At 41.9% G+C, this 27,176-nt stretch overlaps 1 protein-coding gene across 1 annotated transcript in view; it reads right to left on the bottom strand.

The window, feature by feature from the left end:
* CIP2A (cellular inhibitor of PP2A) overlaps positions 1-27,176 on the bottom strand; it is a 62,341-nt gene that overhangs the window by 17,761 nt on the left and 17,404 nt on the right. Inside the window, exons 4-12 of the mRNA XM_053304971.1 lie at positions 25,764-25,858; positions 22,947-23,043; positions 21,208-21,330; positions 19,010-19,155; positions 13,859-13,934; positions 5,712-5,936; positions 1,735-1,894; positions 1,045-1,186; positions 54-153 (exon numbers count right to left, since the gene is read on the bottom strand). Of these exons, the coding sequence (XP_053160946.1) occupies positions 54-153; positions 1,045-1,186; positions 1,735-1,894; positions 5,712-5,936; positions 13,859-13,934; positions 19,010-19,155; positions 21,208-21,330; positions 22,947-23,043; positions 25,764-25,858 (1,164 nt within the window). The remainder of the gene's footprint in view (positions 1-53; positions 154-1,044; positions 1,187-1,734; positions 1,895-5,711; positions 5,937-13,858; positions 13,935-19,009; positions 19,156-21,207; positions 21,331-22,946; positions 23,044-25,763; positions 25,859-27,176) is intronic.

Here is a 27,176-nt window from a genome sequence, read left to right on the forward strand (position 1 = left end):
ACACACACATGATCATCTTAAGAGGGATTCAAGCTAACCCAGAGAGTGCTTACCTGAAGAACTTTGTAAAAGCTGACTTCCATGCTAGGAACCAGCTGCTTAAGTTTGCTCATAAGATCCAGGGTTTTTAAAATTACATCAGCAGCAAGCGTGCTGGGGAAAAATGGTAATAAAGGGAAAGTATTTTAAAATTTGTGGCTAAAATCTTAATGAAGCACATGCGCTTTGAGGGTCTGTGGGGACATACTGGAAGCCCTTGCATAACTCCCTCTGCAACATGTTTGAAATCTTATGGCACACTTCTGAAGTGAAAAGGACTCTGCTGCAACAGCACACACACAGGGAGATTCAGGGTGTTGCATGAGGGCTCGTGGCGCGTCCCCTCAGTCCCTCGGACCATGCATACTCTGTCAGAATGTCAGCCTGTGTACATACGGAAGCTTCTAGTACTGAATATTTTCTCAAAATTCTCTCGCACACAGAGGAAGAATTCCTTCTTTCTACATCTTGTTTTTGGGGAGGTGTGTTGGGGGGGGGGATTTTGCCCTTTAAAATGTTTTAGGAAAAACAGCATAACATTTTCTCTTTTGAAGTACCATACATTCTTATCCACAGAATATAAAAACTGCAGACAGCATTCAGACTAAGATGTGCACAACTGGAAAGCTTCTGTTTTCCCAGGAGAGAAGAGGCGATTTTGCTTTCCCCATTGACTTGATATAGCCACTACCAGTTCTCTCATTGGAACACTCATTTAGATCTTCCAGAGCATTTTGTGCAAAAACTATGCAACACTGCCTTCCTGCTATTCGGATCAACTTGCTCCGAGCACAGAGCAAAGCTAAAGTTGCATGCTGAAGTCAGTATTATGTACTGGAACAATCTGAACAGTTATTTTCTTGATAGTACACAGACTGTGAAAATATTTTACATTTTCACTAATTTGTTCTTTAGCCTGCTTTTCTAGAATTTTAGTTTATTCCCCTCCCCGCAAGAAGTTAACATTAGGAATTAGACCAGGGATTTTAGCTTTATTGTGCTTACCTCTGTTCAGAGTCCATTACCTTTGCCCCAAAGCTGAAGTCAATCCCACTGCATGTAAACTGCTGTTCTATTAAAGAGGTACATTTGCTAGCTGTTATAGCTTCAGTAACGTGCGTTTTTAGTATATCATCTGCACAAAGCGGTAAGTTCTGTTAAGGATACAGAGTCTGGTTTATTATGAGGTTTTAGATTATGAGCCAGTTTACAACTGGAGGTGGTTTCTCTATGGAGAATGAAGAACTCTTCAGAGATACAAGGCAAATCCTTGCACTTGGAATCACAATGATCTGTAAATTTGGAGTCTTCAAGCAATTCGTAACACTGATGGTTAAAGAATGCTACTTTCTTCGCACTATTTGAGAACATACTGTCTAAGACATTTTTTCCAGATTAGCATAAAGTAATTTGTATACTTGTATGCATAAAGTAAGTTGGCTGTATACCACATGCATTCTAGTGAAGACAAAGCATGAAGGTAAAAGTTGTCTGTAAACACAAAATACCAGGGAGTTGCAACTGCCTGGCCTTTTAACCTTACGAGTGGCTCTTTTCTTTTGGATGGTCATTCAAAACAGATTCAGGATTTCATTGTTTTAAAATCAAATGTCTTCAAGCTTATTCCATGCACTAGTCATTGTGGCTTCATGTTAAATCACTCGTCATAACAAAAAAACCATGCATCAAGGATATTAATCAATATATCGATGGCTTTGATCATTCTTTCACATTTCTTCTTTGCCAACTGGTCTTCCAGTGTCTGATCTGGAAACTGGAGATGGTCGAGAAGGACAGGCAAAAGAAGGTCCACGAAGCGTTCAGCCACAGCACTGTTACCTGTGTCAATTACATCCTATAGGAGAAACATTTCATGCTTGTTAGTGTCCACCAATTAAGAGGTTATCGTACCCCTTCCTTCAAACCTGCTTCCTAGGTCCAACAAGCCACTCAATCTTCATCTCAAGACCCATGACACATACCCTATTCCATTGTTTTCAGTTCTTCCTCTTAGCTACATTGAAATAAATGAATACCAGTCTAATTTGGTAAATATGTAATCATTGCTATACAATCAATCATGGTACAATATTTTACAATGGTAAGTACATTTCTTCATCACTGTACAGATGTGTACTCGCATACAGCTGCCAAAAGCCCTGCCCACCAACCTCCAATCCCGGTGCTGCAGTTACTCACCTCACTCCACTCCTAGGCTGCTCAGAATTACAGTGGTCACCTGAAGAGGCAACCACCACAAGCATGATGGTGGGCACTTCTGTGATTGACAGCCTAGAGCTCTTCAGACAACTACTATAACTGTGAGCAGCCCATGACAGGGAATGGGGAACTGACTGGTACACTATGGGGGGGTGGGACTTCCACATCTGCTTTTGACAACTGTACATGTATATTTTTATAAATCACATATGTATAGGGCTTATATGTTGGGCTTAAGTGTTAAATGGGTGGTATGTTTGCCACAATAAAAACTACAAAGAGACTGTCAAAATAAGTTCAGAGGTGTGTACATTTTAGCTCAAAAATGTAGAGATGACAAAGAAAATGTTTACAAGTTGTTCTTACCAGAGCTGCATGGATATTTGAATATTTCCATCACCTACTTTAGTATAGAATGTGAAACTGGCTAGATAGGATATAATTAAAATAGGGAACTACTCAGAAGAATGACTTGCAATTTTTTTTTTAGAGTATCAGTATGCAAAATTAAATATCTAGATTTGTTTTTTCTATAGTTTCATTTTTTAAAGGTATTTTAAAGGTTATTATTTTACAGCCATTTTATTTACTTAAGAGAAGTTAGAATTACCACTGATCACATAAAGCTTAGAACAATTAAATGTAGAATAATACTCAAAAGTTAATGTTTTGAAGTATGTTTATAATAATTATACTTTACATAAATTCTGTAGCTTGGAGAAATAGTGGTTGACATTCAAACTAAATTATTCATGATTTACTGTCGCCATTAGTTTCAGTGGGATTACTTATGAGTAATTTAGTTTGGCCTTTCACATAGATGCAGAAAAGGAAATCTACAAAAGGATGCACACTTAAGGGATTTTGTATCTGACTGCCATAATTTATAGCCAGGAAGCCATTTTATTCAACCAAGTACTTTTCTCTCCAACTTTAAAAATTTTTAAAAACTAATTTTATTAACAAATTAAAAATTGTAGGTGGGAGCCGCTATCATAGAAGAGACATATTGTCTAATAAAAATAGAAAAGCAAGTAGGAAGAAGAGGAAGGCAAAACAGAGTGAACAGTAAGTAGCAGCTATATGGACTGGGTGGAATGACAAACAATTTTCCTCCATGACCTATCATCTCTCCTCCCAATTTTCCACCCAGAAACTAGTCATTCTACCCATTTGTCATGGCATTATCATGATTCTTCCCAGTTCTTTGCAGCTGCATCCAATCCCTGTAGCCTACTCCCCAAGGTCGTTCACATAATCAAGAACTGTGTTCTACCTGGGTTTAGGAGCTGTTTGTGCTCCTAATTTTAGCTTGTGTGGAAGCAAGGCAAGAGGAAAACCAGGGTAGAAGTGATTGTGTGGAAGCAAGTTAGGAGGAAAAGCTAGCCAGGTTTTCTTCCTACCTTGCGCGCACACACACACACACACACACACACACACACACACACACACCATCTCCCCACTGCCAATGATGCAGCTCCATTGTATTTTATCACAGATACTTAATGGGATCCGCAAAGGACAACAGGATATATTTCAAAACTGACATCATTGTTCTTATTAAACATGATTAGATCTTGGTTTGTTTTAACTATAGTGGTTCCCAGCCACAGTTCCAAGCCACAGTTCCCCAAGTTCATATGCAATGTGGAAATCTACTTTGTTCTAAAATTGAAGTGGAAGATTCTTTCCACCAAGACCTCTTTATTTGTGCAACAAATAAAATCATACACCAGTATGTTTGAACTGGGGCACTGACATAGCACCAAGACTTACATCAGTGTTTTTCCTCCAATCTGCAACTGAAGAGGATTGGGGCTGAAAGCCCAAAGGCAAAGAGGGGAGGTCTAAGCTGTAAGCAAGCAAAGTACGTAGGACGGTTCAATATCATTACTTCTTAAAGAGTGCACCTGGGAGGAGCTTTAAGTTACAATTTCCATGCTTTTTGCATGATGAATGAATTTATAGAGGCCCTAATTGTTCTCTTAAAATGATGGCTTTTTGATCCAAGGATATATTTATACATGTAAATAGTTTCATTATCTGCTATAAACAAGGATGCAATCAAAGAGTTGTAAAACCTTGGAATCGTAAACATAAAGTTCACATTTTTAACAGAAATGTAGAACTGAAACATGGTAAATTATTCCAAATGCCTCTCCTCCCTGCTTTTAAGCACAAAACTGGTTTACAAAAGCATACAGAAGTCTAGAAATAACCTAACAAAGTGGCCAATCTATTATATATTTTGAGTAGCGTCTTTGTAAAAATAAAGTCATACTTCTTGATCACTTACAAATATCAAATTTTGGATGAATGAACCTGCCACATAAATTAGTGGAATGCACCACTTTTTGCAACAGAATATGCTCAGGGAAAGGTTTAAATATTTTTTAGAAGAAGAAATTCTGTATATATGTTTTAACCACTATTGTTCTCAGATTTTTAACATCAGTCAGATCAATTATTCCAATATGACATAATGCCCAAGAAAAGCAGAAGATCTTGTTCAGATTCAAATTTACTATTATTTAAATTTACTCTATACATATGATAATTATTTAATAAAATGAATAATGTTTGTAGTTAAAATCTTACAATTTTCAAACTATTCTTTTACTTGCCCTTTGCAAGCATATTAGTTAAAAGTTCTATGACATATTTAATTTCTTGAACTTCCTATAAGTGTAATCTATACAAAATGACTCTGCCCAATCAACGGCAGGCCTCACCTACTAGCTAAAAATATAATAAAATAAAATATGGGCATTTGAGATATTACTGATAAAATGCAGGGCAAATTTTTGCACAGGCTCATATATGTTATTTTCATATAAGGAAGTCAGAAACACAGAATTAGACTGGCTGCTGGCCAGAGTGCCTACCAATTACAAAACAATCAGGCTAACACAGGACTCAAAAATTTCCAGGTGCCAGTTTGCCATGGCACCCAGAAATATATGTATGGCACTAGAGCCAGAAGGTGGACCAACGGAGGCTCCTCCCGGTTACATCAGTCCACCACTTTCCTGAGCCAGATGACTAGAGAGAGGAAGGAACAACCCACCCCTGCCTTGCTTCTCACTCCTTCTTGTTTTGTCCATCCACTACCTGCCTCCGCCAGATGGATGAGACCAGGAGGAGGAGTGAGCAAACAAGGTGGAGAGTCTAGGCCCCTGCCATAGAGTGGAGGGCATTACTGGGAGCAAGCAGTGAGTCCACCCACCCTGCATGGAGCAGAGGGTGATGCTGGGGGGTGAGCAGAAGGCAGCTTGGCTCCTAAATTTTTGGAATGGCCCTAGAGTCAAAGAAAAAATTTTGAGGCCTAGGCTAGCAGGTGGTTATGCCTCTCAAATAAGCAGTGACAGCAGAGTAAGAACTCTATTTATGTTACATGTGGTCTGGCTCTGACTGAAAAGCAGTTTGAAAGCTACACTAAAGGAATTCGGTACCTCAAATATCTCCCTGAACAGCTCCAAAGCAAGACCTGAACAGCTTTCAGATGCTTCCAATGGTTGGTTTGACCAATGCACTAAGACAACGGATGGTTCTGAAGGCTTAGATCGTGTTGCGAGTCTTGAATTTCCACAGCTTGCTGTATTTGGCTCTAATATTGCTTGACACAACACATGACGAAGTTCTGTTACTGAACAAAAAGCAAGAAGCAACTCCAACACCTGGGAAGAAAGCACAACATGTTTGCATTTTCTGTCTTCTCAAGGAAAGCATTCTTCATAGCACTATCCAAGGTCTGCTGATTTCTACTGTCAAGTATGTCCATGTATTATACAAGGGAGAGTGAATAAATAAGGTGAATTTAAGTATAGCATCAAAACTCTTTATTCCAGAAACATGAACACATGCTATTTTTCAATAGAACCACTTATCTCAACACATTCATTCCAGCAACTGGCAAGTTTTTTATTCCATCAGAGAAAAACGCTTTTGATAAAAACTGTGGCCAATTATGCATCACACTTTGAAGACTCCTAGTACACCTTTAAGTGGTCTAAACATGTGAAAACCAGAAGGCGCATGGTCAGACCATATGGTGGCTGCCATTTCATACATTCCAGATCTTGTGCCTTCTGGTTTTCACATGTTTGGACCCCTTAAAGATGCCCTAAGGGGTCACAAATTCAGGGATGATACATATGTTCAAAATGTGATGCATAATTGGCTACAATCTTTACCAAATACTTCTTTCTTTGATAAAAACTTGTCAATCAACAGCATGCGTGTGTGTCTCGAGATAGGGGGCAGTTATACTGAAAAGATAGTGTAGGTTTCTGAAATAAACAGTTTTGATACTATAATTAAGTTCATCTTATTTATTGACTCCCCCTCATAATGGGGAGTAATGAAAGGTTTAACTCACTAATAAATTGCTTCTTTTACACATTAGCCCAAGAAATATTACTGCTGAATATTTTTATTTGCACATAAAGGGAAAAAAGAAAATGAAATTGCCCCCCAAAAGGAAATCCCCTTTATTTCCTTTACACAGTAGGTAAAGAAAGCTGCCTCTAAATACCAGTTTCGCAGGGGGAGGCAACAGCAAATGAGGGCTATTACCAACACACTCTGTTTGTGGTTTACCACAAGTATCTAGCTGGCCATTTTGGAGAGACAAAATGCTGGACTTTGGGGCCAATTCAGCAGAGCTCCTCTTATATTCTTATGCTGAACTACTTATTTGAGCAATAGCAGCATCTCTCCAAGATCTCAGGCAGAGTCTTTTTCTAGTCCTGTTGAAATACTCTACCTCTGCCCTATGGCCTGTAAGCCAGTCCTTGAATCTGATAAATCCTTATTTTTCTCTTATGGAAACAAACTTACAAAACGTTGAGGAGGAAAAACCTAACATCACAACAATCTGCACAGATGTGTCACAAGTATTATGAAAGCAAAGAACTCTCAACATTCCAAAGGATATGTAATTTTCTGTACAATTTAGAATGTCCCTGGACAAAACTGTAGATATAGGTATTTGCTCAGCTACTTATATAAGCAGTTTGCTCACCTATAACTAATGATCTGGTAGAGATCCATCAACATCCATCAGTATGGGGTTCTGCGCCTATGCAGGAACCTCACAGTAGAAATGCTGCAACTTGTTGAGGCATCCTTCCTCCACGCCTACAGCGTGATATTTAAAGGTGGGCTGAGCGCCATGTTCCTCAGTTCTTGGATGACCGCCATGATGGACTATCATCTGGAAAAGCAGGTGAGTTCATCAGTATCGAAGAAGAATGGCATGCACACTGGTACACACATAGCAGAGCACTACTACAGAGGGGTGGTCTGGGAGGGTCTTATGAATGTTGACAGATCTCTACCAGATCATTAGTTACAGGTGAGTGGCAACCTGTTTATCTGGATTGAAATCCCTAAGTATGGGTGTTTAGCATGATGTTGGAGCAGTCAGGAGGCGTGCCACTAAACAAGGTACTTGGTGGAAACATGTATGGTATCTCTCAAGTCCATTCGACCTGGAAAGCATCCTCTAGGGGCCGAGGGTTGCGTCCCGCCCTCGAGCAAAAGCGAATGCACTTGGTGTTCTCTCAAGTTGCGAACAGGTCTATGGTAGGGCTCATTCATAGGTTGAAGAGAGGAGTAATATATTCTGTCTTGAGCTCCCATTCGTGTTGCTGTGCAAACATGTGACTTAGATCATTCGCTAGGACATTGTTCGGGCCCTTTATGTGGATGGCTATAGTGTAAACCTGATGCACGATGCACCAGCACCACAGCTGCAGGCTGAGTGCACAGAGGATCTGTGACACTGCTCCCCCGATGATTGATGTAAGCTTGGGCCATGATATTGTCCAATTGCACTTGCACGACTTTGCCTTGCAATAGAGGTAGAAAAGCTTTCATTACCTGGAAAACGGCCAGCAACTCCAAGAAGTTGATGTGTAATTGGGCTTGTTGTGGGGTCCACTTGCCTTGAATTTGGTGGTTCTTGCAGTAGGCACCCCAACCCAGTAGAGATGCATCAACCAAACTGAAAGAGATGCAATCTGGAAAGGAACCCCCTCCAGGAGATTTTGGTCATTCTACCACCACGACAGTGAGTGCAGTATTTGTAATGGAATTCCCAGGAACTTGTGTTGACTGTCCCGGTTTGTATGGAAAACTGACCGAAACCAAAGTTGCAGTTTCTGCATTTTTAACCGTACTACTATGTTGAAGGATGCCATAAGGCCCAAGAGTCATTGAATTAGCTGAGCCGGTTGAGACGGATGTTGCTGGAAAACTTGGATCAGGTCCCTGATGCATTCATACCTTCTTTGGGTAAGTATGCTCTCTTGGCTTCTGTGTTTAACACAACTCTGATGTAGTTGATGATACACACTGGTTCTAGGTGTAACTTTTTCCAGTTGATTTGGATCCCCAAGTCTTGAAGAAGAGTTAAAATATATTGTGTCTGAGAAAGTAACTCTCCTCGGTCCCTGGATGTCAGAAGCCAATCTTCCAAGCACGGGTAGAATGCAATACCTTACATCCTCAAATGGGAGATCACGATGAGCATGCATTTGGTAAACATCCTTGGGGTGACGGAAAGTCTAAAGGGTAAGATGTATTTGTATAATTCTCCACCCACAGTAAAATGTAGGTCCTTCCTGTGCCATTTCCTTATTCCAATATGAAAATAGGCATCTTTCAAATCCAACATTGCAAGCCAATTCTCATGATAAAGAAGTGGTAGGATCTCTTGTAACGCTGTCATGTTAAATTTTCTGACTCGATTGTTCGAGTGGTGTAGATCCATGATGGGGAAGATTCCGACATCGCTTTATGGGATCTGAAAATAACTGGAGTAAAAACCTTCTCGTCTGTGTGCCCAATGCACAGGGGTGATTGCACCCTTATTTAACTCCTCCTTAACTTCCTCTGGCAATGACAGGGACAGCGGAGTGAACTTCATTCCTGTAAAGCATGGGGTTGGCTTGAATTTTATGGTGTATCCCGAGGATAAGAACTTCAGGACCTAACGGTGTTATGTTATACGGTGCCATGCAGGGGCATGGCATGCCAGCTTCATGGAATAGTGTACTGGTAGAAGTGATGGAATTGCAAGGCTGATAAAGGTGCTTGCCTGCCAAAATGTTAATGCCCCCTGGTGGTGGGAATGGGAAGACGTTTAGTGTTAGTGGACAATCTTGTACCTCAAAGGTGATTCTGAGTTTCTGCTTGCTTGGTATGCTGGGACTAGTTGTTCTTGCCCTTCCCTTGGTATGGACGTTTATGATATGGATTATACTGTTTCCTATAATCACGGTGCTCCTGTTGTCCAAAAGGAGGCCTCTGCTTCTTAGAATAAGATTGATACTTAGTCTCACAAGAAGAAGTCGAAGTCGAAGATGTAAACGTCTTCTCAGTGAATTTGAATTTCTTAAGTTGCTTCATTGTGGAGTCAGTTATTTCACTGAAAAGGCCCTTTCCACCAAAGAGTAAACCCTCAATTTTCTCATTCATATCACTTTGGAGAGATGTTGACTGAAGCCATGCATGCCTCCTTAGTGAGACAGCTGCAGTTAACGAGCAAGATTCTGACTCAGCAAGATGTTTTGCTGTGCTTAATTGCTGCCTAGTGAGTTCTGCTGACTTATCCAAGGTCTGTTGGAAATTCTTAAACTCCTCGGGTGACAGATTATCTAAGTCATCCTGAAGGGTTTCCCACAGGTTGTGATTATACTTGGCCGTGGAGGTCAAGTAATTTGCTATTTTAATTGACAAACAGGAAGTGGAGTAGGTCTTCCTCCCTAAGAGATCTAATTTTCTCCCCTCATCAGCTGGAGTCTCCCAGATTTAGATGAAGTGGTTCAGTCTATAACCAGGGAGTTTGGTGCAGGATGCTTTAGAGGGTAAATATTATATTTTTCTTGTATTCGGTACAAGCTTTCTAGTCTTTTGGAGGTTGGAGTGGATGTATGTATAACCTTGCACACACACTTTGCTGCCCTGGAAATCACTGGCAGAACAAGAAGAGCCACAGGCTGGGCGGCCTGTGATTTTACCATGAAATTATATACAGGATTGTCTATTGTAGATAACTCTGATTTCAGGTCAAAACCTAAAGCCTCTGCCATTGCTCTAACATGCTTATGGTAGGCCTTCATTTCTTCATTTAGAGAAACATAGGTGGGGGGTGGTGCATCAATGGTGGTGGTGGTGGGAACCAGCCAAACTATATGGATTGTGAAGATCGGATTCAAAATTGGAGCCATAATGATCCGATGGAAATCTAGGTGGGGAAGATGGAATACATTTCTGAGTCTCAGCAGTAGTCTTTATAAGAGGAGACTGCACATGTTTGGGTTGCCACAGCCCTGAGTGATGGTGGTGTTGTGTTGCTTGAGACACCCTAATTGATGCTAGGGTTTGTCTAGATTCCGACACAAAGTGTTTGCTTGGCACATCTCAATTGCTAAGGTGTTAATTGCCAGTGAGGAAGAAATAGGATTGCATGACCTTGAAGGAATGGATTTCCATGGCCTCTCTTAATAATCATATGGGGCACCAGGAGAAGAAGATCCCATAGATCACAGTTTCTCAACCACCAGTCAGCTCCCACCACTGGCAGCTTTCCCTCCCCACACCCCAGCAGTGCTTTCAGTTTCTCTCCCTGCCGGGCTCCCCCCCACCCGCCATGTTTGCCCGGCTGCCTCCTCTGCCAGTGTCCTCAGCCAAGCGAATAGATGTGGGGTGTGTGAGAGAGCCTTCTACCCCACCCCCCACCCCACCCCACCAGCGGCTGATACAGGAGCGATGTCGTGGCCTGCTGTCTGGCCTGGTGTCGCTTCCCAACTGTGAGGTGCACTCGTACAGTTAATAGACTTAACTGCGCAGGCGTGCCTCGCAGTTGGGAAGTGACGCCAGGCCAGGCAGCAGGCCATGGAGCCGCTCTTGTATCAGCCACCGCTGCCGCCAGGGTGGGTGGGTAGAAGGCTCTCTCACACACACACACACACACACCCCACATCTATTCCCTTGGCTGAGGACCCTGGCAGAGGAGGCAGGCAGGCGGGCAAAAATGGTGGGGAAGGAGCCCGGCAGGGAGAGAAAACACTGCTGGGTGGCGGGGAGGGAAAGCTGTTGGTGGGGACCTCCAGAACAACGGGGAATGGACTGGGGCAGGAGGGCTGGAAGTGGTGGGGAACAGACTGGGGCTCCCCTTTTACATCTCTTCTGTGCATTTTTATACAATTTCTATAGTATTATTTTATCCCTATTACTTTTAGTAGTTTTAGTATTAACATATATGTAATCACTTTTAACTATTTTAACTCTTTTTAAATGCAATCAGTTTTAATTTTAGCCTTTTTATGATATGTATGATCATATACTCAATCACCTTGATCCCCCTGTACTTTCTAACATGTAACTTTTAATTCATATACATTATTAGTCCTTTCAGTACCCCCATTTTACATGTAATTTTATGCTAGTCTCTGACCATAATAAAGGTTGATCGATTGGGGCAGAAGGGAGGGCAGGAAGCGGCAGGGAGAGAAAGCATTTTATTTAAAGAACAATGCATTTTATTGTTATGTATTTTGTACAGATTTTATTATATTTATTATAATTTTTAATTTAAATTAATATTGGCCTGCCAGAACTTCAAAAGTTAAATTTTGATTAAATGTATTTTAATTAATTTCACTTTGATTTAATTAATTGATTTAATAACCAGCAATGTAGCGGTCCTTGAAACTCCGCACAAAGAATTTAGCAGTCCTTGACGCCAAAAAGGTTGAGAAATACTGCCATAGATGCCATAGGAAGAGCAGATCCCACTGCCAAAGAATGGGCAAAACCACATGAATGCCAAACTGATGGACCCTCCAGATGAACAGCCGACAGAGTATTAGACGAAGGATGATTCACAGGTGGTGCAGATGAGCACAGGCAAGATCTGTTGGAGCTTGATGGAAGAAACCCCTTGAATGTAGATGTGGATGGGGATGATACTAGAGGATGAATCCAGGATTGATAATAGTGTGCGTGCAGCGGCTGGATCGAGAACGGCACCTCTATCTGATTCCTCTTCGTCTACACTGAAAGTCAGCATTGGCATCTGACATCAAGGTGAGACCTGCCTCGATGCCAACAGTACCGGTGTATGCAGAGTCGACAATGCAGGCGGAAAACGTTGAGTTGGGGTCATTGGTGTTGGAGTGCCAGGATGACGATCCGTTGGTGTTGAAAGTACTGAAGAGGCAATCGGCGCTGGAGCCAGAGACGGTGAACAAGCCCTCGATGCCGACCATGTAGGTGTCAGTGGGCGGTCAGCATCAAGAGGCTCTGTCAACATCGAGGGATCTGGTGACTTCTTCGACATTGGAGAAGATCTCGATGAGTCGATATCGAGGGCAGTCTTTGACTTCGACACTGGTGGCTATTTTGAAGTCAGCTGCTGTAGGTCAGACAGAGATGGTGTGCGTTTTCTAGTCAGATCGATAGTCTTAGCCTTCTTGGGCTTTGGAGTCAAAGGATTAGCATCCAAAGCCAGTTGTTTAGTCTTTGACTTCAAGGGCTTTGGTGTTGAGCCTGCACCAGATGGTGGCTTAGGGCTCCGAAAGTTGTAGCTGTCGCGAACAACATCAGTGTCGAAGGCTTGGGTGACTGCGATGTCGAGGGTGTTTTCGGTGGTGTTTTTGAAGTCAATGTTGATAGGAGGGGCTCGCCTGGGGTCAAGGGATTTAACACTTCATCATAGATCATGGCGCGAAGCCAAAGTGCCCAATTCTTGAGTTTGTTTTGAAAAGGAGAGACAGATCTTACATGTAGAAACGTTGTCTCCTCTCCTAGGCAAATTAGACACAAATCATGGAGGTCTTTTGAGGGGGGTTTAGCCTTGCTGCCTTCACACCTCTTAAAACTCCGCTTCTCCTCAGCCATATCGATAGGTAATATGTCAAAGTCCGTTCCAAAGGTCAAAAACGCCAACGTTGTCCGGTAACCAGAAACAAGTCAAAAATAACCGAAGAAGCGGTCTTTTTTTTTTTTTTTTAAAAAGATGAACTCACTAAATTAGCAATAAACGCTGAAGAACTAATCTGATGAGGAGTGACAGAACCGAGGTCCAAACACAATGGCGGTCGGAAAAGAACTGAGGAACATGGCACGTAGCCCACCTTTAAATAGCACACTGTAGGTGTGGAGGCAGGGCTTGGATCCCTTGACAAGCTGGGGGATTTCTACTGCTAGGTTCCTGTGCAGGTGAAGAACCCCATACTTATGGATCTCATCTGATCTCGATCCAGATATGTGAAAGACAGATATAAGATTTGCTCTCTTAGAATCATATAGCCGACTATTTAGTTTACAATTTATCTAAGTGGTTTATTAAAAAGGTAGACAGCAAAACAATCCACAATTATTACTATGTTTAATCCACATGAAAATATGAAGCTGTCTTATAATGAATCAGACCATTAGTTTATCTAGGCATTTCACCACATTCCAAAACATGGCATAGTATTTATTTATTAAATGTCTGAATTTAATTGCTGGAACTGATGATAGAATGCTCACTATGTCTTACTTACTCTATCAGGGTATATCATTATTCAGTTTATCTATAAAGTACCTTTGCTGAAGAATCTGGATCCCTTCCATGAAGGAGGCCCAACACCTGGCTGAGGCAGGATGTAAAATGTTCATACCTATGTTATTGTGGAGAGGATAAAATAAAATTAATCTCTTCATTTGCTAAAAGTACTTAAAGGATTCCCTAAAAAATTCCAGGAAGCATAACTTATTTCTAGTTTGAAAGGAATGGTTTACACGCACATGTGTGATCAGAATAACATCACAAAAGAGACCTTGACCCTCCTCCCCACTGCAGCCCCCAAGTCCTCCTAAAAACCTCTCTAGAGTGTCTGAGAATTGTCAACAATGGTGTGGAATGTGCTGCCGGCAGCTGTGCCCAAGTGGTAGATTCTCTCCCAGTGCGCAGCCCGCCCCCCCCCCCGCCCCCTTGGTCACTTTCTACATTATTCCTAATGCTGCCTCAACCCTCTGCAGGTGTTTTTAGAGGAGGCTGTAGTGGGAAGGGGAAGACAAGAAAAATTTCTTTCATAAGTGTTGCTCTGCTTGGTCATGTCTGGACTGAAGGTTATAAGTTTTAATTAAGAAATTTAATTGGCCTATTATATAGATTAAACAATCCTAAATATAACGTTTCAGAAAGGAACATTGGCTTACCGTGAAGGGTTCTTTTTCCCTGTGTTCAGAGCTCATCAGAGAGGGTTGTACACTGAGCATGCTTGAGAAAGGACTGGATCACATGACGTAGTTTCCTGCCGGAAGCCGCCTCCCAACCCCAGTTCCAGGGCTGTAGTGATGAGTGTGGAAAGTCAATTGGAGAGAGCTGAGCTAGGTAGATTTGTATTAAGGAAACAGCTTGGATAGACAAGGAAAAGAGAAAACAGAGCATCTTGAGTAAAAACAAGTGACAGATATATGTGTACACCGAAAATAAGAAGAGAAAAAAGACCTGAATACTGTGACCCTGAAAGCAGTCTCCCCCATCAAAGAGGCGAAAATCAGTACAAACAAATATGTTCCCTCCTAAGCAGAAAGCGAATGCAGGCTATGCATCCGGGTAGGGCTGATGAGCTCTGAACACAGGGAAAAAGAACCCTTCATGGTAAGCCAATGTTCCTTTTCCCCCTGTGTAGAAGCTCATCAGAGAGGGACTTGCCCAAGCAAAGTAGAATATACAGGAAGGGAAGGATGTATTAGACTACTCGTTGAAGGACCATGCGGCCAAAGGCCACCTGGGGGGTAGAGGAGGAGATCTTGTAGTGTCGGATGAACAGAGAAATTGAGGACCATGTGGCCGCTTGGCAAGTCTCTGGAAGTGTAGAGTGTACAGAGAAGGCCGCAGATGTGGCTGCGCTTCTGGTGGAATGTGCTGTTATACCTCCTGGCAGAGGAAGGTTAAGTGACCCGTAGGCAAGGAGGATGTAGGACTTGATCCAACCCGAGAGGGTGGTCTTGGAGACCCTGTTGCCTAGCATAGATGGATGAAATGAAACAAAAACGAATTCAGACTTGTGAAGGTCCTTGGTGTGTCTAATATAAATGTGTAAGACCCTGTGCACGTCGAGGTTATGCCAGAGTCTTTCCCTGGGGTGGGATGGTGAAGGGTGAACGATCTCCTGTGACCTATGAAAGTTAGAGTTTATCTTAGGAAGGAAGGTAGGATCAAGTCCAAGGTTAATGCAATCAGAGTGGAAAGTACACAGTTATTTATGTACGGAGAGAGCACCTAGCTCGGACACTCTACAGGCGGATGTAATGGCTACAAGGAATAGCACCTTGAAGGATAAGGTCTTCAGGAGGATAGAAAAGAGAGGTTCGAAAGGGGATTTGGTCAGGGCATTCAAAACCTTGTTAAGGTTCCAGGATGGGCAACACTGAACTGGAGGAAGCGCTACATTGGCAGCTCCCCTGAGAAACCTTGAAATATGTGGGTGGAGAGAAGAGGCACCCGTAGAAATGAGGGAGATATCTAGTACTGATGCAAGTGCTGAAGCTTGCTTGATGTCTCAAAGTATTGGGTCAGAGATGTAGGTCCAAACCGGCTTGAAGGAAGATGAGCACTTCTGGAACGCCAGCAAACAATGGATCCTTGTGATTGGTGCGTGACCAGCGGAGAAAGGCAGCCCAGGTAGCCTTGTAGACCCTGTTTGTGGAGTGTCTTAGAAAGGCCAGGATGGTGTTTTGTACCGCCTTGGTATAGCCTTGGGAATCTAATTTTGCATGTTCAATCTCCAAGCAAAGAGCTATAGCCACCCTGGGTCTGGATGGAGAAGAGGACCTTGGGAGAGTAGATCTAGGCAATTGAGTAGTTGCCAGGGGGTCTGACTAATAGATCGAGAAGGCTGGGAAACCAAGGTCTGCGAGGCCAATGGGGAACAATGAGGATTCCCTCTGCCTGTTCTTGTACTATCTTCCTGAGGTGATTATTGCCATGGTGGGGAAGGCATACAGTAGAGTCCTTGGCCACAGTGATGTTAAGGCCTCCATTGATTCTGCCCAAGGGGAGTGGAACCTTGTGAAGAAGCAAGGGAGGAGATGGTTGGTAGGGGATGCAAAGAGGTCTACTTGGGAGCATCTGAAGATCTGAACAATCTGTAGGAAGACGTTGGGGTGTAGGGACCACTCCAACAGGATTGAGGGACTGTCGACTGAGCCAATCTGCTTGGATGTTTTCCGTTCCTCTGAGATGTTCCGTAGCTACGGACATCAGATTGGTCTCCACCCAATGGAAGAGAAGGCTGGATTCTAGCATCAGGGATTTGTATTGTGTGCCACCCATCATGGATCCCAAGGTCTAGGCAAGGTCCATGACGTCCGCTGAGCAATGGTGGACCAGAGGGCGCAACTGGGAGATGATCTTTTCCCTCCTTTCTGGTGGTAGAGAGTCCTGAGTTATGTTGAAAAGGGCTCCCAAGTGGATGAGCAACTGGTAAGGAGTGAGGTAACTCTTCTCTAAGTTCACTACGAACTCATGATCCTTGAGGCATTAAAGTGTGTTGCGAACATCCTCCAGGGCCTGATGGAGGGAGGGTGACCAGATGAGTAGGTCGTCTAGATAGTGATGGATGTGCACCCCCTGGAGGTGGAGGTGAGCTATGAGTACCATCATGACTCCCAAGACACAGGGAGCTGAAGCGAGCCCGAACGGTAGGACACGGTATTGGAAGTGGTGACTGTCGTATGAGAAACGCAGGAAGACTCTGTGTTCTGGCCTGATGGGGATGTGAAGATAGGCTTCGGAGAGGTCTATTGACACAAGATAGTCTCCTGGGTGAATGGTCTCCTTGATAGCGTGGAGGGATTCCATCTTGATCTTCTTCTTTCGGATAAACCAATTGAAGAATTTTAAATCTAGGACTGCTCTCCAGGAACCATCCTCCTTGGGGACAAGAAATAAGATGGAGTACATGCCTTGAAATTATTGCTTAGATGTAACACATTCTGTTGTTTGAATTTGGAGAAGATGGTGAACTGCTTGGATCATCCGAAGGTGTTTGGCTGGATTGTTGGAGTGTGGAGACGGGAGAAAACACTGGAGAGAATAGAGTTGAGGTCGAGGGAGTAGCCATTGGACACTGTGCCAATGACCCATCTGTCGTTGGACGTGGACATCCAGGTTGTGGCAAATTCCAGCAGCCTGCTGCCCACGGGGAAAGTTCCCTCTAAATCTCCGACACCACTGTGTTCTGCCAAAACCTCTGGTGTTTGGGGGTTGGGGTTCATGGTATTGCATAGATGACTGGGCATGGAATTGTCTATTGCGACAGAAGGACTGGTTTAGGGGGTCAAAAAATCTGCAAGAATCCTTGCGGTTGGAGGGCATGGCTTTCTTCTTGTCTCTAGCTTCGACAAGGATAGGATCTAGGGCCAGACCAAAGAGGTTGGTGCCAGAAAAGGGGGCCGAGGTCTGGGCGAGCTTGAACTTAGGGTCCACATTCCAACTTTTGAGCCAAAGGGATCTGCATATTGCCACTCCTGCGACTACAGCTCTTGAAGACTGTTGAATACAGTCTAGGTCTAGGCTGGAGTCTGCCATGAGGGCAGCTGATTTTGCCATCTTGTTGGTGCCCTGATGGAGTTTGGTGTTCTCAGGAGGAACCAAGACTAGATGTTCTTTGGCCCAGAGCACAGAGGCACGAGCAAAGGTGGAGTTGGTGGTGGTCACTTTTTTCAGAAGTGAGTCACACTTCCTGTCTTCCTAGCTGTTCTTGGCCCTCAGTATTAAGGATTGAGTCAGATACCAATTGGGCTACTGGGAAATCTATTTTTGGGGCTGCTAAAAGAGACATGACCTCCTGTGGTAAGGAATAGTGTTTTTTAGGAACATTGCCAATAGGTTTGGAAGATGCTAGGTGTTGCCGTTCAGCGCACATCACTTTGTGGAATAGGGGTGGAGAGGGTACCGCAGTAGTTCTGATCTAGAATAGTGGAGGGTTGATGTCATGTGATCCAGTCCTGAGTCGAGCATGCTCAGTGAACAACCCTCTCTGATGAGCTCCAACAGAGAGAGGAAAACAAACTGTAAATCTGTAAAATGACAAACAGGATTTATCATCAGTATTGCTAGTAGGAACCACCAAACAAGTGTCTGGGATCTGGATGAAAATTCCACTGTCCAGAGCTATTCTTAATATTACTTTAAAAAGACAATTCCAGTTAAACATGACAGTTTGTAGCAGTACTGGAAGATTAAGCATAGTAAAGACTACATATGATGAGGTAATTGGAATCAAGTTACCTCCACCCACACGATCTGCCTACTAGGATATCATGTTTGCCTAGGGTTCTGTATGTACAAAGCCAAATGCATGTAGGCACTAACAGTACATTCTGTACATGACATAATCAGAGTTTACTGATGAAGCAGTCAGGAGCTACACATCATGGGCTCTGCAGGTGCTGATCCCTGTGTACATGACTGTTCAATGTGCAGACACTGGGGATAGGATGGTCATGGATCCCTCACCACATGTAGCCTGGAAAATCTGCTTAGGGCTAAAGGAAGGATTGTAAGATACAAGTAACTGCATGCTTGGTCACAGGCAAAGCCAAGACTTAAAAGAAAAGGCTGGGGAAAATATGGCAAAATACTGAGATTAGGACAGATATATGTAAAAATGTAACAAAACTTAAGGAGTACACTGGAGATCTTGAAAAATAATATTTATAGGTAGGCTTATTTAAGTCATACTTGGTAAGATAGTCCGAAATCTTGGGATTCTTCAGGAGATCCATGAGCAGATCAACAGAATACTTTCTTGTTAGTGTTCCATCACCGTTCACAAGAATGTTGAATATTAACTGGAAAGTCTGATGAATGTTTCTCGAATGGAAAAGCTAAACAAACACATCTGATTTATTTATTATTTATTTATTTAATCATATTTCTATGCCACCTGATATAGACTTCTGCAGGTAGTTTACAAAGTTAAAACAGAACCAATATAAAAACAATATAAAACAGTTAAAGTTAATAACAGGTAAAACCAATCTCAGGTGATAAAAGCAGATTAAAATTAGAATTTCAGTTAAAAGCCTGGGAAAACAGGTACATCTTGAGGGTCTTCCTAAAAGCAAGCAGAGAAGGAGATGCTCTTATTTCAGCAGGGAACTAATTCCAGAGGCCTGGGGCAGCCACAGAAAAGGCCCGGTCCTGAGTCAACACCAAATAAGCCCGTGGCAACCATAACCAGATCTCTCCAAATGATCTTAATAGGTGACAGGGTTGATGACAGAGAAGGCACTTTCTTAATTGCCCTGGACCCAAGCCGTTGAGGGCTTTATAGGCAAAAACTAGCACTATGTATTTCATTCAGAAACATATTGGCAGCCACTGCAATTCTCAAAATTGGTGGTATATGGTCCCTTTGGGTTGACCCAGAAACCAATCTGGTTGCCACATTCTGTACCAATTATAGTTTCTGGACTATGTACAAAGGTAGCCACATGTAGAGTGCATTTCAGTAGTCAAGCCTGGAGGTTACTAGCATATGTACCACTGTTTTAAGGTCACTTAACTCCAGAAATGGACGTATCCAGAAATGGACTGGTATATCAGCTGAAGCTGATAAAAAGCACTCCTGGACACTGCCTCAGCCTGAGAAACCAGGGACCTTGGGATCCAGGAGCACTCCCAGACTACATACCTAATCTTTCAGGGTGAGCGTAACCCTATCCAGAACAGGCAGATCTAAACCATCTCTAGGGTTCTGACCCCCTATAGCCAGTACCTCCGTCTTATTTGGTTTCAACTTCAGTTAGTTATCCCTCATCCAGCCCATTACCACCTCCCTGGCAGGCATTTGGGGGTGGGTGTCATGCCATTTCCTGATGAAGCTGGTATGGAAAAATAGATTTGGGTGTCATCAGCATATTTATTTATTTAATTTGGTTTATATACCGCCCTTCCAAAAATGGCTCAGGGTGGTGATAACACCCTACACCAAACCTCCTGATGATCTCTCCCAGAAGTTTCATGTAGATGTTAAAAAGCATTGGAGCATTGTGGAACTCCACACATTAGCTCACGCTTTGCAGAATAACAGTCTCTAAGCAACACCATCTGGAATCTGCCAGAGGTAGGAACGGAACCACTGTAAAACAGTGCCACCCAATCCACCTCCCTCAAGCGACCCGGAAGGATCCCATGGTCAATGGTATTAAATGCCACCGAGAGCTCCAAAAGTATCAGCAGAATCACACTCCTTCTGTCAAATAGCCAATTGGAGATTATCCATCAGGCCGACCAAGGCAGTCTCAACCCCATAGCCCACTCAAAAGTCAGTTTGAGATCAGTCTAGATAATCTGTGTCATACAAAACTACTTGAAGCTGAGAAGCCACCACTTGGTTCAATCACCTTGCCCAACCAAGGAAGATTAGATATAGGTCTATAATTAGCCAGTTCTGAGGGGTCCAATGCAGGTTTCTTCAGATAAGGTCTAATCATAGCCTCCTTAAGACAAGGAGGCATCCTGCCCTCCCTCAGAGAGGCATTTGCAACCATTAACTTTTCTGGGTTGTACACTGCCCAGAGCCTTTGGATAGGGTGGTTTATAGGAGTAATGAATGAATGAAATGAAATGAATGAATGAAATCATCCTACGTCCAACCATGTCAGTGCAAATCTATAAACCTGAAATATTTATTTATTATGTATTTATTTAACATATTTGTATACTGCCCCAAGCCAAAGTCTCAGGTCTCAGACAAATATTAATATGGTAGTAATATTATTTAAAAGGGTTGTAAGAAAGACACAATGTATAACTGACCCACAACATTTGTCTTGTACAGGATAGTGGTTTAATTCAACATCCTGCCACAGCTATTCTTATCTGAAAAACTGATACACCTAAATTAGGGCTTGTTTTAAAACACACAGCCTTACCTTTTCTCCAACTTCTTCATTTAACGTAAGACTTGATAATATTGAAAGTGCAAATACAACCATTGTTAGGCTACTGTTGGCCAAGAAACTGATCAGGGTACGATAGAAACCCTTCACGTTAGTCTAGTACAAAGAGAGAGAAAACACATCCCTAGGAAAATTTGCATTTGAGAATAACTTCTACAGCATAAGTCAATACAATCTATGCAGTACTGTTTCACTGGAATAATAACAGAAGATATTCTCCAGTACTAAAAACATTACAGTAATGTAATTTCATACATTATCATGTAATTTTGCTTTTGTTTTACCAACACCCATTGCAGAAGGTAAGGCAGTAAGCAAGCAGTTCTAAGTAGAATTGGTGTAGCCTACCTTCCAATTCTTTTAACCTGGTGACCCTCCTCCCAGGTACAGTGAATTTGTTTTGTGTCTGACTGTCAGCACATTAATTATAAAGGGGTATTGCCTATATTTTGGGTTGCCATCATCTTGAAAAACATGGGAGATTAACAAAAAAATACCCCCATCGGGGGTAGGCTAAAAAACAACAGATGCAAGGAGATATTTGAGGCCTTAGAGAAAGTGTAAGAGAATACAAGTTTATATTTCAAGATCAGGTTTATACTTTATACCGAGATCAGTAAGATTCACACACATTTGGGCAGGAGTGCAACCCTTGTGCCAGTTTTAGTGTAAAGGTCTGTGCTACTGCCATATATTTTGACAGTGTAGTTAAGCACAATGGCTTCAAGCAAAGGGATTTATACAAGAAAACCTTTTAGTACACTTCCCACAATGCATCCCACAAAAAGCTGTTTAAAGGAGGAAGCTTAAAACTCTATTTGAGATAGTTTGAGGGGATGTTGCTGTCCAGTAAATCTAGTAAAAATCCCTACTGCACACATTTTTCGCATACACTTATGTATTGCTTAGCAGATTTTCAGTAGGAGATAATTTAATTATTTCAGCTTAATTTGGTTGACACAAACTATTAGAAACGTAATTCATGGAGACACACAAATTAAAACCCATAAAAAACATTTCTAACTATAAGATGTTTTGCCAAAATCAGGTCTGGTTTGTTATAAGGACCAAAACCAAGAGTTCTATTCAAAGGTGCTGCAGAGAATTCTCTTTCAATAACATGTTTCTTTTTTGTGTTGGCTTAATGAAACCAAAGATCTAGTTGCACTAACATGATATTTCATTGCCACATCATTAAATGTAGATGAAGAAGAGATAAGATGGCTTTACAACTTAACACAAATGGTAAATAAAGAGTAAAAGTGCCTCAAATTAATGAACCCATGTCTTCCAAATTCCAGTTTCTTCAGTGTGCTTTGAAGGCAACATTTATGTTCATGCTGCTACACAAATTCAACACAAGAAAATCAGTCCCCACTTGCTCACTAACACCACTAAGTCTTAGTTCATGACTGATAAACTATGGTTTATTGATAAGGAATACAAACCCAGCCCATGTGCTCCCTCCTCCCCTTTCCCGCTTATTTCATGTGCTGCTGCTGCCATGATTTTAACAAGCCAGAATTGAAACATCACAGCTTCACAATGGAGTTAAGGAGGTAAGGAGAAAAGGAGCATGTGGACTCTGTTTGCACTGCTTGCTGACCAAACCATGGTTTCTTCAGTCTTATGAACCAGCCCTCAGCCTTCAAAAGCTAAAAGAATAAGCTATTCTTCTATCAAAAAAAGACTTCAATAAGGAAGCTTCTTACCAATGATTTGAGATGCGCTTGAACTGATAGATTGTGCCGACACAGATTTGCCATAAGTCCTAGGCATGGTATTGTTAACTCATCTTCTGTGGACTGACTAAAATAAAAGCCCAGAACAAGCAAATTGCTTTAAATTGTTAAGCAAGTTTACCAGAATTTAGCATTTCCTTCCTTGGATAAACATTTTTTCAACTTAACAACTATTCTCATAATACTCAGAGAAACTTTCTCCTTGCTACAAAATTCAATAGACTGATCCATAGATGATATGTGAATTGACCATATGCCATGAGCTTTGTGTAGCTCAGTGTAAAATCCAACGACTTAGGGCAGAAAAGAACATGCACCAACATACACAACACAAAAACCACTCTAACTAAAGAAAACTTAACTGTCCCATTCATATATAGCTATGGGTTACCAGGATAATTTTTACAAGCAGGTAGGTGGTGGGACAAAGTTCTCAAAGAGAAACCCTTATTAAGCCAGCGAGAATGACTAATATTTATCATTTCTAGCAAAAGCCCACAAGTCCTATGTATTTTGTTCTTCAAACTGATACATGGCCAATCTGGCCTATAGGGATGTTCAGTGCCAAACCGGTTCAGATAAGGTCCAAACTGGTTTGGGGGGGGGGAGGGAGAGCAGTGAGCAGCACCCCATGTGCGTGCCAGCACCACACACAGGTTCTATGGGAGGGGAGAGCGCCGTCATAGCAGGAAGCTCATGAAGTGGCGGAGAGCAGGTAAGGACCTGCTCCACTCCTTTTTAAAGGTTGTGGTTGTTGCTCACACCCCAGTAGGGACATGCATGAACTGGTGTTTGGCCAGAAGTGCCCGATGTATGCGTGCCGGGCACTTCCGGTTTGACACTGACCGGGGGCACACTGACACCCCACATCAGTGATTTTAGAGAGAGCGCCAGCAGGGGAAACACAGCGCAGGTGGCACCCTCCCTGCTCCTTAAAGGTAACCCTCTGCTGAACTGGCCGCACAACAGACCATGCACATCCCTATCCCTCCAATGCTGCATCTCGGTTTGTGCACATCCCTACTGGCCTGAACATGCTCTTAAAACAGATTTGAGGGTTATGTTCTATCAATCACTGTGGAAGCTCAGCCCAAGTTGGAACACCTGTACCAATGTTAACCACTGCACCAGCATTACTATGTTCACATGAGAATAGTTAAGTAGCAAATGGAAAACAAAATAGGTCTCATTTCTGGGATCCTTATGCAGTGTTGCCTTCTTCACAAGGCACTGCCAGCTGCTGGGTCAGCTTCAGCCACAAACCTTTTTTGCACAGCTAAAACAAAAAGCTGATAAGGGGGTTATTCTCTATTATTTTAGTTTATTTGTAATGGCTCACTGAATGGTCTGACAGTATCCAATGTAGTTCTGTCTCTACAAATCTGGGTCTGCATAGAAGATTGCCTGAGAATGTGATGAAAGATGTATATCTCATTCTTTAAATAAAACATGGCAGGAACTGGTAGTGCAAAATCAGATCATTCAATAATGAATTAACTGAACTACTAGAAATTACACAGAGTGCAGGACAATCCTAGGTATGTTTCCTCAGAATGGGGACATCTCCTAAAAATGTATTCTTCAGTTCTCACCAATAATCAGTCACCTGTTCTGTTTTTTTGGCTGAAATCTGTTACCTGTTATTTTGTTTTGCTGAGATCTGCTCATATGCAGCTGAAACCAAGGCTTGAAATGTTTAGTTGGCCACACACCCAAAACAGACAGCAGGCATGTTGGCTCTACTGTGACATCATCACTGCTCTTTTTCTTTGAGGTCTGGTCATTCCAAGTATGGAAAGTAAACTTTCCTGCAGTAATCTGACCAAACACAACCATGATTTTGAAAAGCACAGAAGGTATAAGTGGTACATAGTGCCACTGGGCAAAAGCACAACAAAAAGCACCCAGGAAAGCATATTTGTGCACATCCCTATAGAGAAGAAACGACAGAAAGCTTGGGTAGATGCAGTGAGAAAATAAAGGTTGTTCAGTGAAAAATCCATGTTTGTCAGGACCATTTCAGTGTTAGAAAAATTTATAACATGTTTATTATCCTCCAATATTGTATTATTTGATTTTTTCCCCTGCCCCATCTTAAAAACAGGGAGCAACTGTGCATATGGCGGGGGCAGGGGGAGAAGAAGTGCCCGTTTCTTGCTCTTTTTGCCTTTCACTTTTAACAGCTGAGAATAATTTCTGTCAGGACAGGTACAATCTCTTGAAAATAAAGGGCAACCATTAGTACACTTGAATGATTTAACTCTGAGGTAGATAGGGTCTGTTCCATTATACCACATAGGCCTCAACTGCTTAACAGTAGTAATGTTCCTGCCTCTTGTTTGACAGTGGCCCTTCAGTTTACCTAAGAACTGCTAGCCCTCAGAGTTCCTAACTGGCTTTCACAATCCTCCAACCATGTACCTCATAAGCAGAAGGGGCTGCTGAGTTCCTTGAAAAGGCCAGAGGGCCCAGGATTTTTAACAGTTGCATGAAAGGCAGACATCCAACCGGTACAACTTAACCTATCATATGAGGATGGTAACAGCACTTGTTGATCTTTGGCTTGTACTTCAGCTGCACAACAGTCAGAAATTACTAAAAGTGCTATGTGAGATTCAAGAGACATTCCTATTAAATCCCACTGTGTTCAATGGAGCTTATGAAGCACATTTAAAACTGTAGTCCTACAGAGCAATCCTGTGCATGTTTCAATGGAATTCACTCCCTAGTGAGTATGTATAGAATTGCTGCCTTAATTGCTTAAATAATTACTCCTAAGGTACTTACATACGATGCATAAGAAATGAAATTAATTCATCAGTATTGGCACTAGCATGGAATACTCTTGCATTGTAGGTTAATTTTTGTAGCAGCTGAATACTCTGGAAAAGGAAAAGGAAACAAATCATTTATATCCAATATTCCACAAGCACATCATAACTAAAAAGAAACAATTACTTCATGTTTAAGACATTAACAAATATTTATCTACCTGAAAACTGTTTCTATTTTCAGATCTGAAACTTAATGATGTACTTATTTCAGGACTGTACTAAAATTATAATATGATGATGATTAACTTATTTTTGTTCTGCTTAAAAAACAAACTAGCAATCGTGGGATATTAAACTACTCAAGTAATGTGAAAACATAAAATATAATGGTTAAGAATAAGAATGCTTGTTTGAGTTAAAACAAAGCTATTTTCTCACTTAGCCAATCAGTTTTGATTTTAGTGAAGCCTGGAAAAGCAGTCTTTATGTGACTGAGATTAGTTCCAAGCCATTATTTCATACCACAAAGAACACAAAGCAAAAACTATTGTGCCATGACTGTAAAATGTAAATCTAAGCACTCAAGAAATACTTTCTGTTTAAGTCAAAACTGGTATGAAATTATTTGTGCACATCATACCTATTTGAAATCTTTGCAATGGCTGACAGTCTACATTACTTTAGTCAATATAGTAGCCTTTCAGCATATCTAGACCCCTGATGCAGCAAACTTGCTGAAGGTAAGTAGGCCTGACTCTGGTCAGTGCCTTGAGGGGAGACCATTTGACAATCCCATGTATACTGCTTTTATTCCATCACAGAATAAAAGGAGCATGTTAACAAAAATAAGTGAGCTTTGCAAGAACAATTTCAGCTACATAAAAGTGTTAAGCAGCAGAGGCCATAGGGTTTTGGGGACCACAAGCGTAAAAGTCATATGGGATCCCTTAAACATATGAAAGGAAATCAGGCTTTAAAAAACCCACTTAACTCTATACATGAAGTTGCAATTAAAATATAGATAAAAGTATGGAGTGGAGAGGCATGGCTTAGAGGACTAGGCTGCCTGAGCCAGGAGAAGATCAGTTTTCACTGGTAGAGAGCGGAGGCTGAAATCAAAAGGGAACTTCTTATGTCATGTAAAGAGGCACTTAACATACTTTTTTAAACTCACATGTCAGTAAAGAAATACCATGATGCATGTATTTAATATGAAGTGATTGTTATTAAGGAAACTTAGCACTAATCTAGAAGTGTCCAGAATTCTGAAACAATTTTTATAACAAGATCCCACGGGGCATAAATATCCGATAGCCTTAAATTTATAAGTCTCTCATTAACTTACATATAATCTCCTGGGGCCTGTACATTTAGCAACAGCAGACCCCTTTCCCCTCAGCCAAATGGCTGCCCTGTTTACTTTTTC

This window comes from Hemicordylus capensis, chromosome 3 (assembly GCF_027244095.1).
Source record: "Hemicordylus capensis ecotype Gifberg chromosome 3, rHemCap1.1.pri, whole genome shotgun sequence".
Lineage (NCBI taxonomy): Eukaryota > Metazoa > Chordata > Lepidosauria > Squamata > Cordylidae > Hemicordylus > Hemicordylus capensis.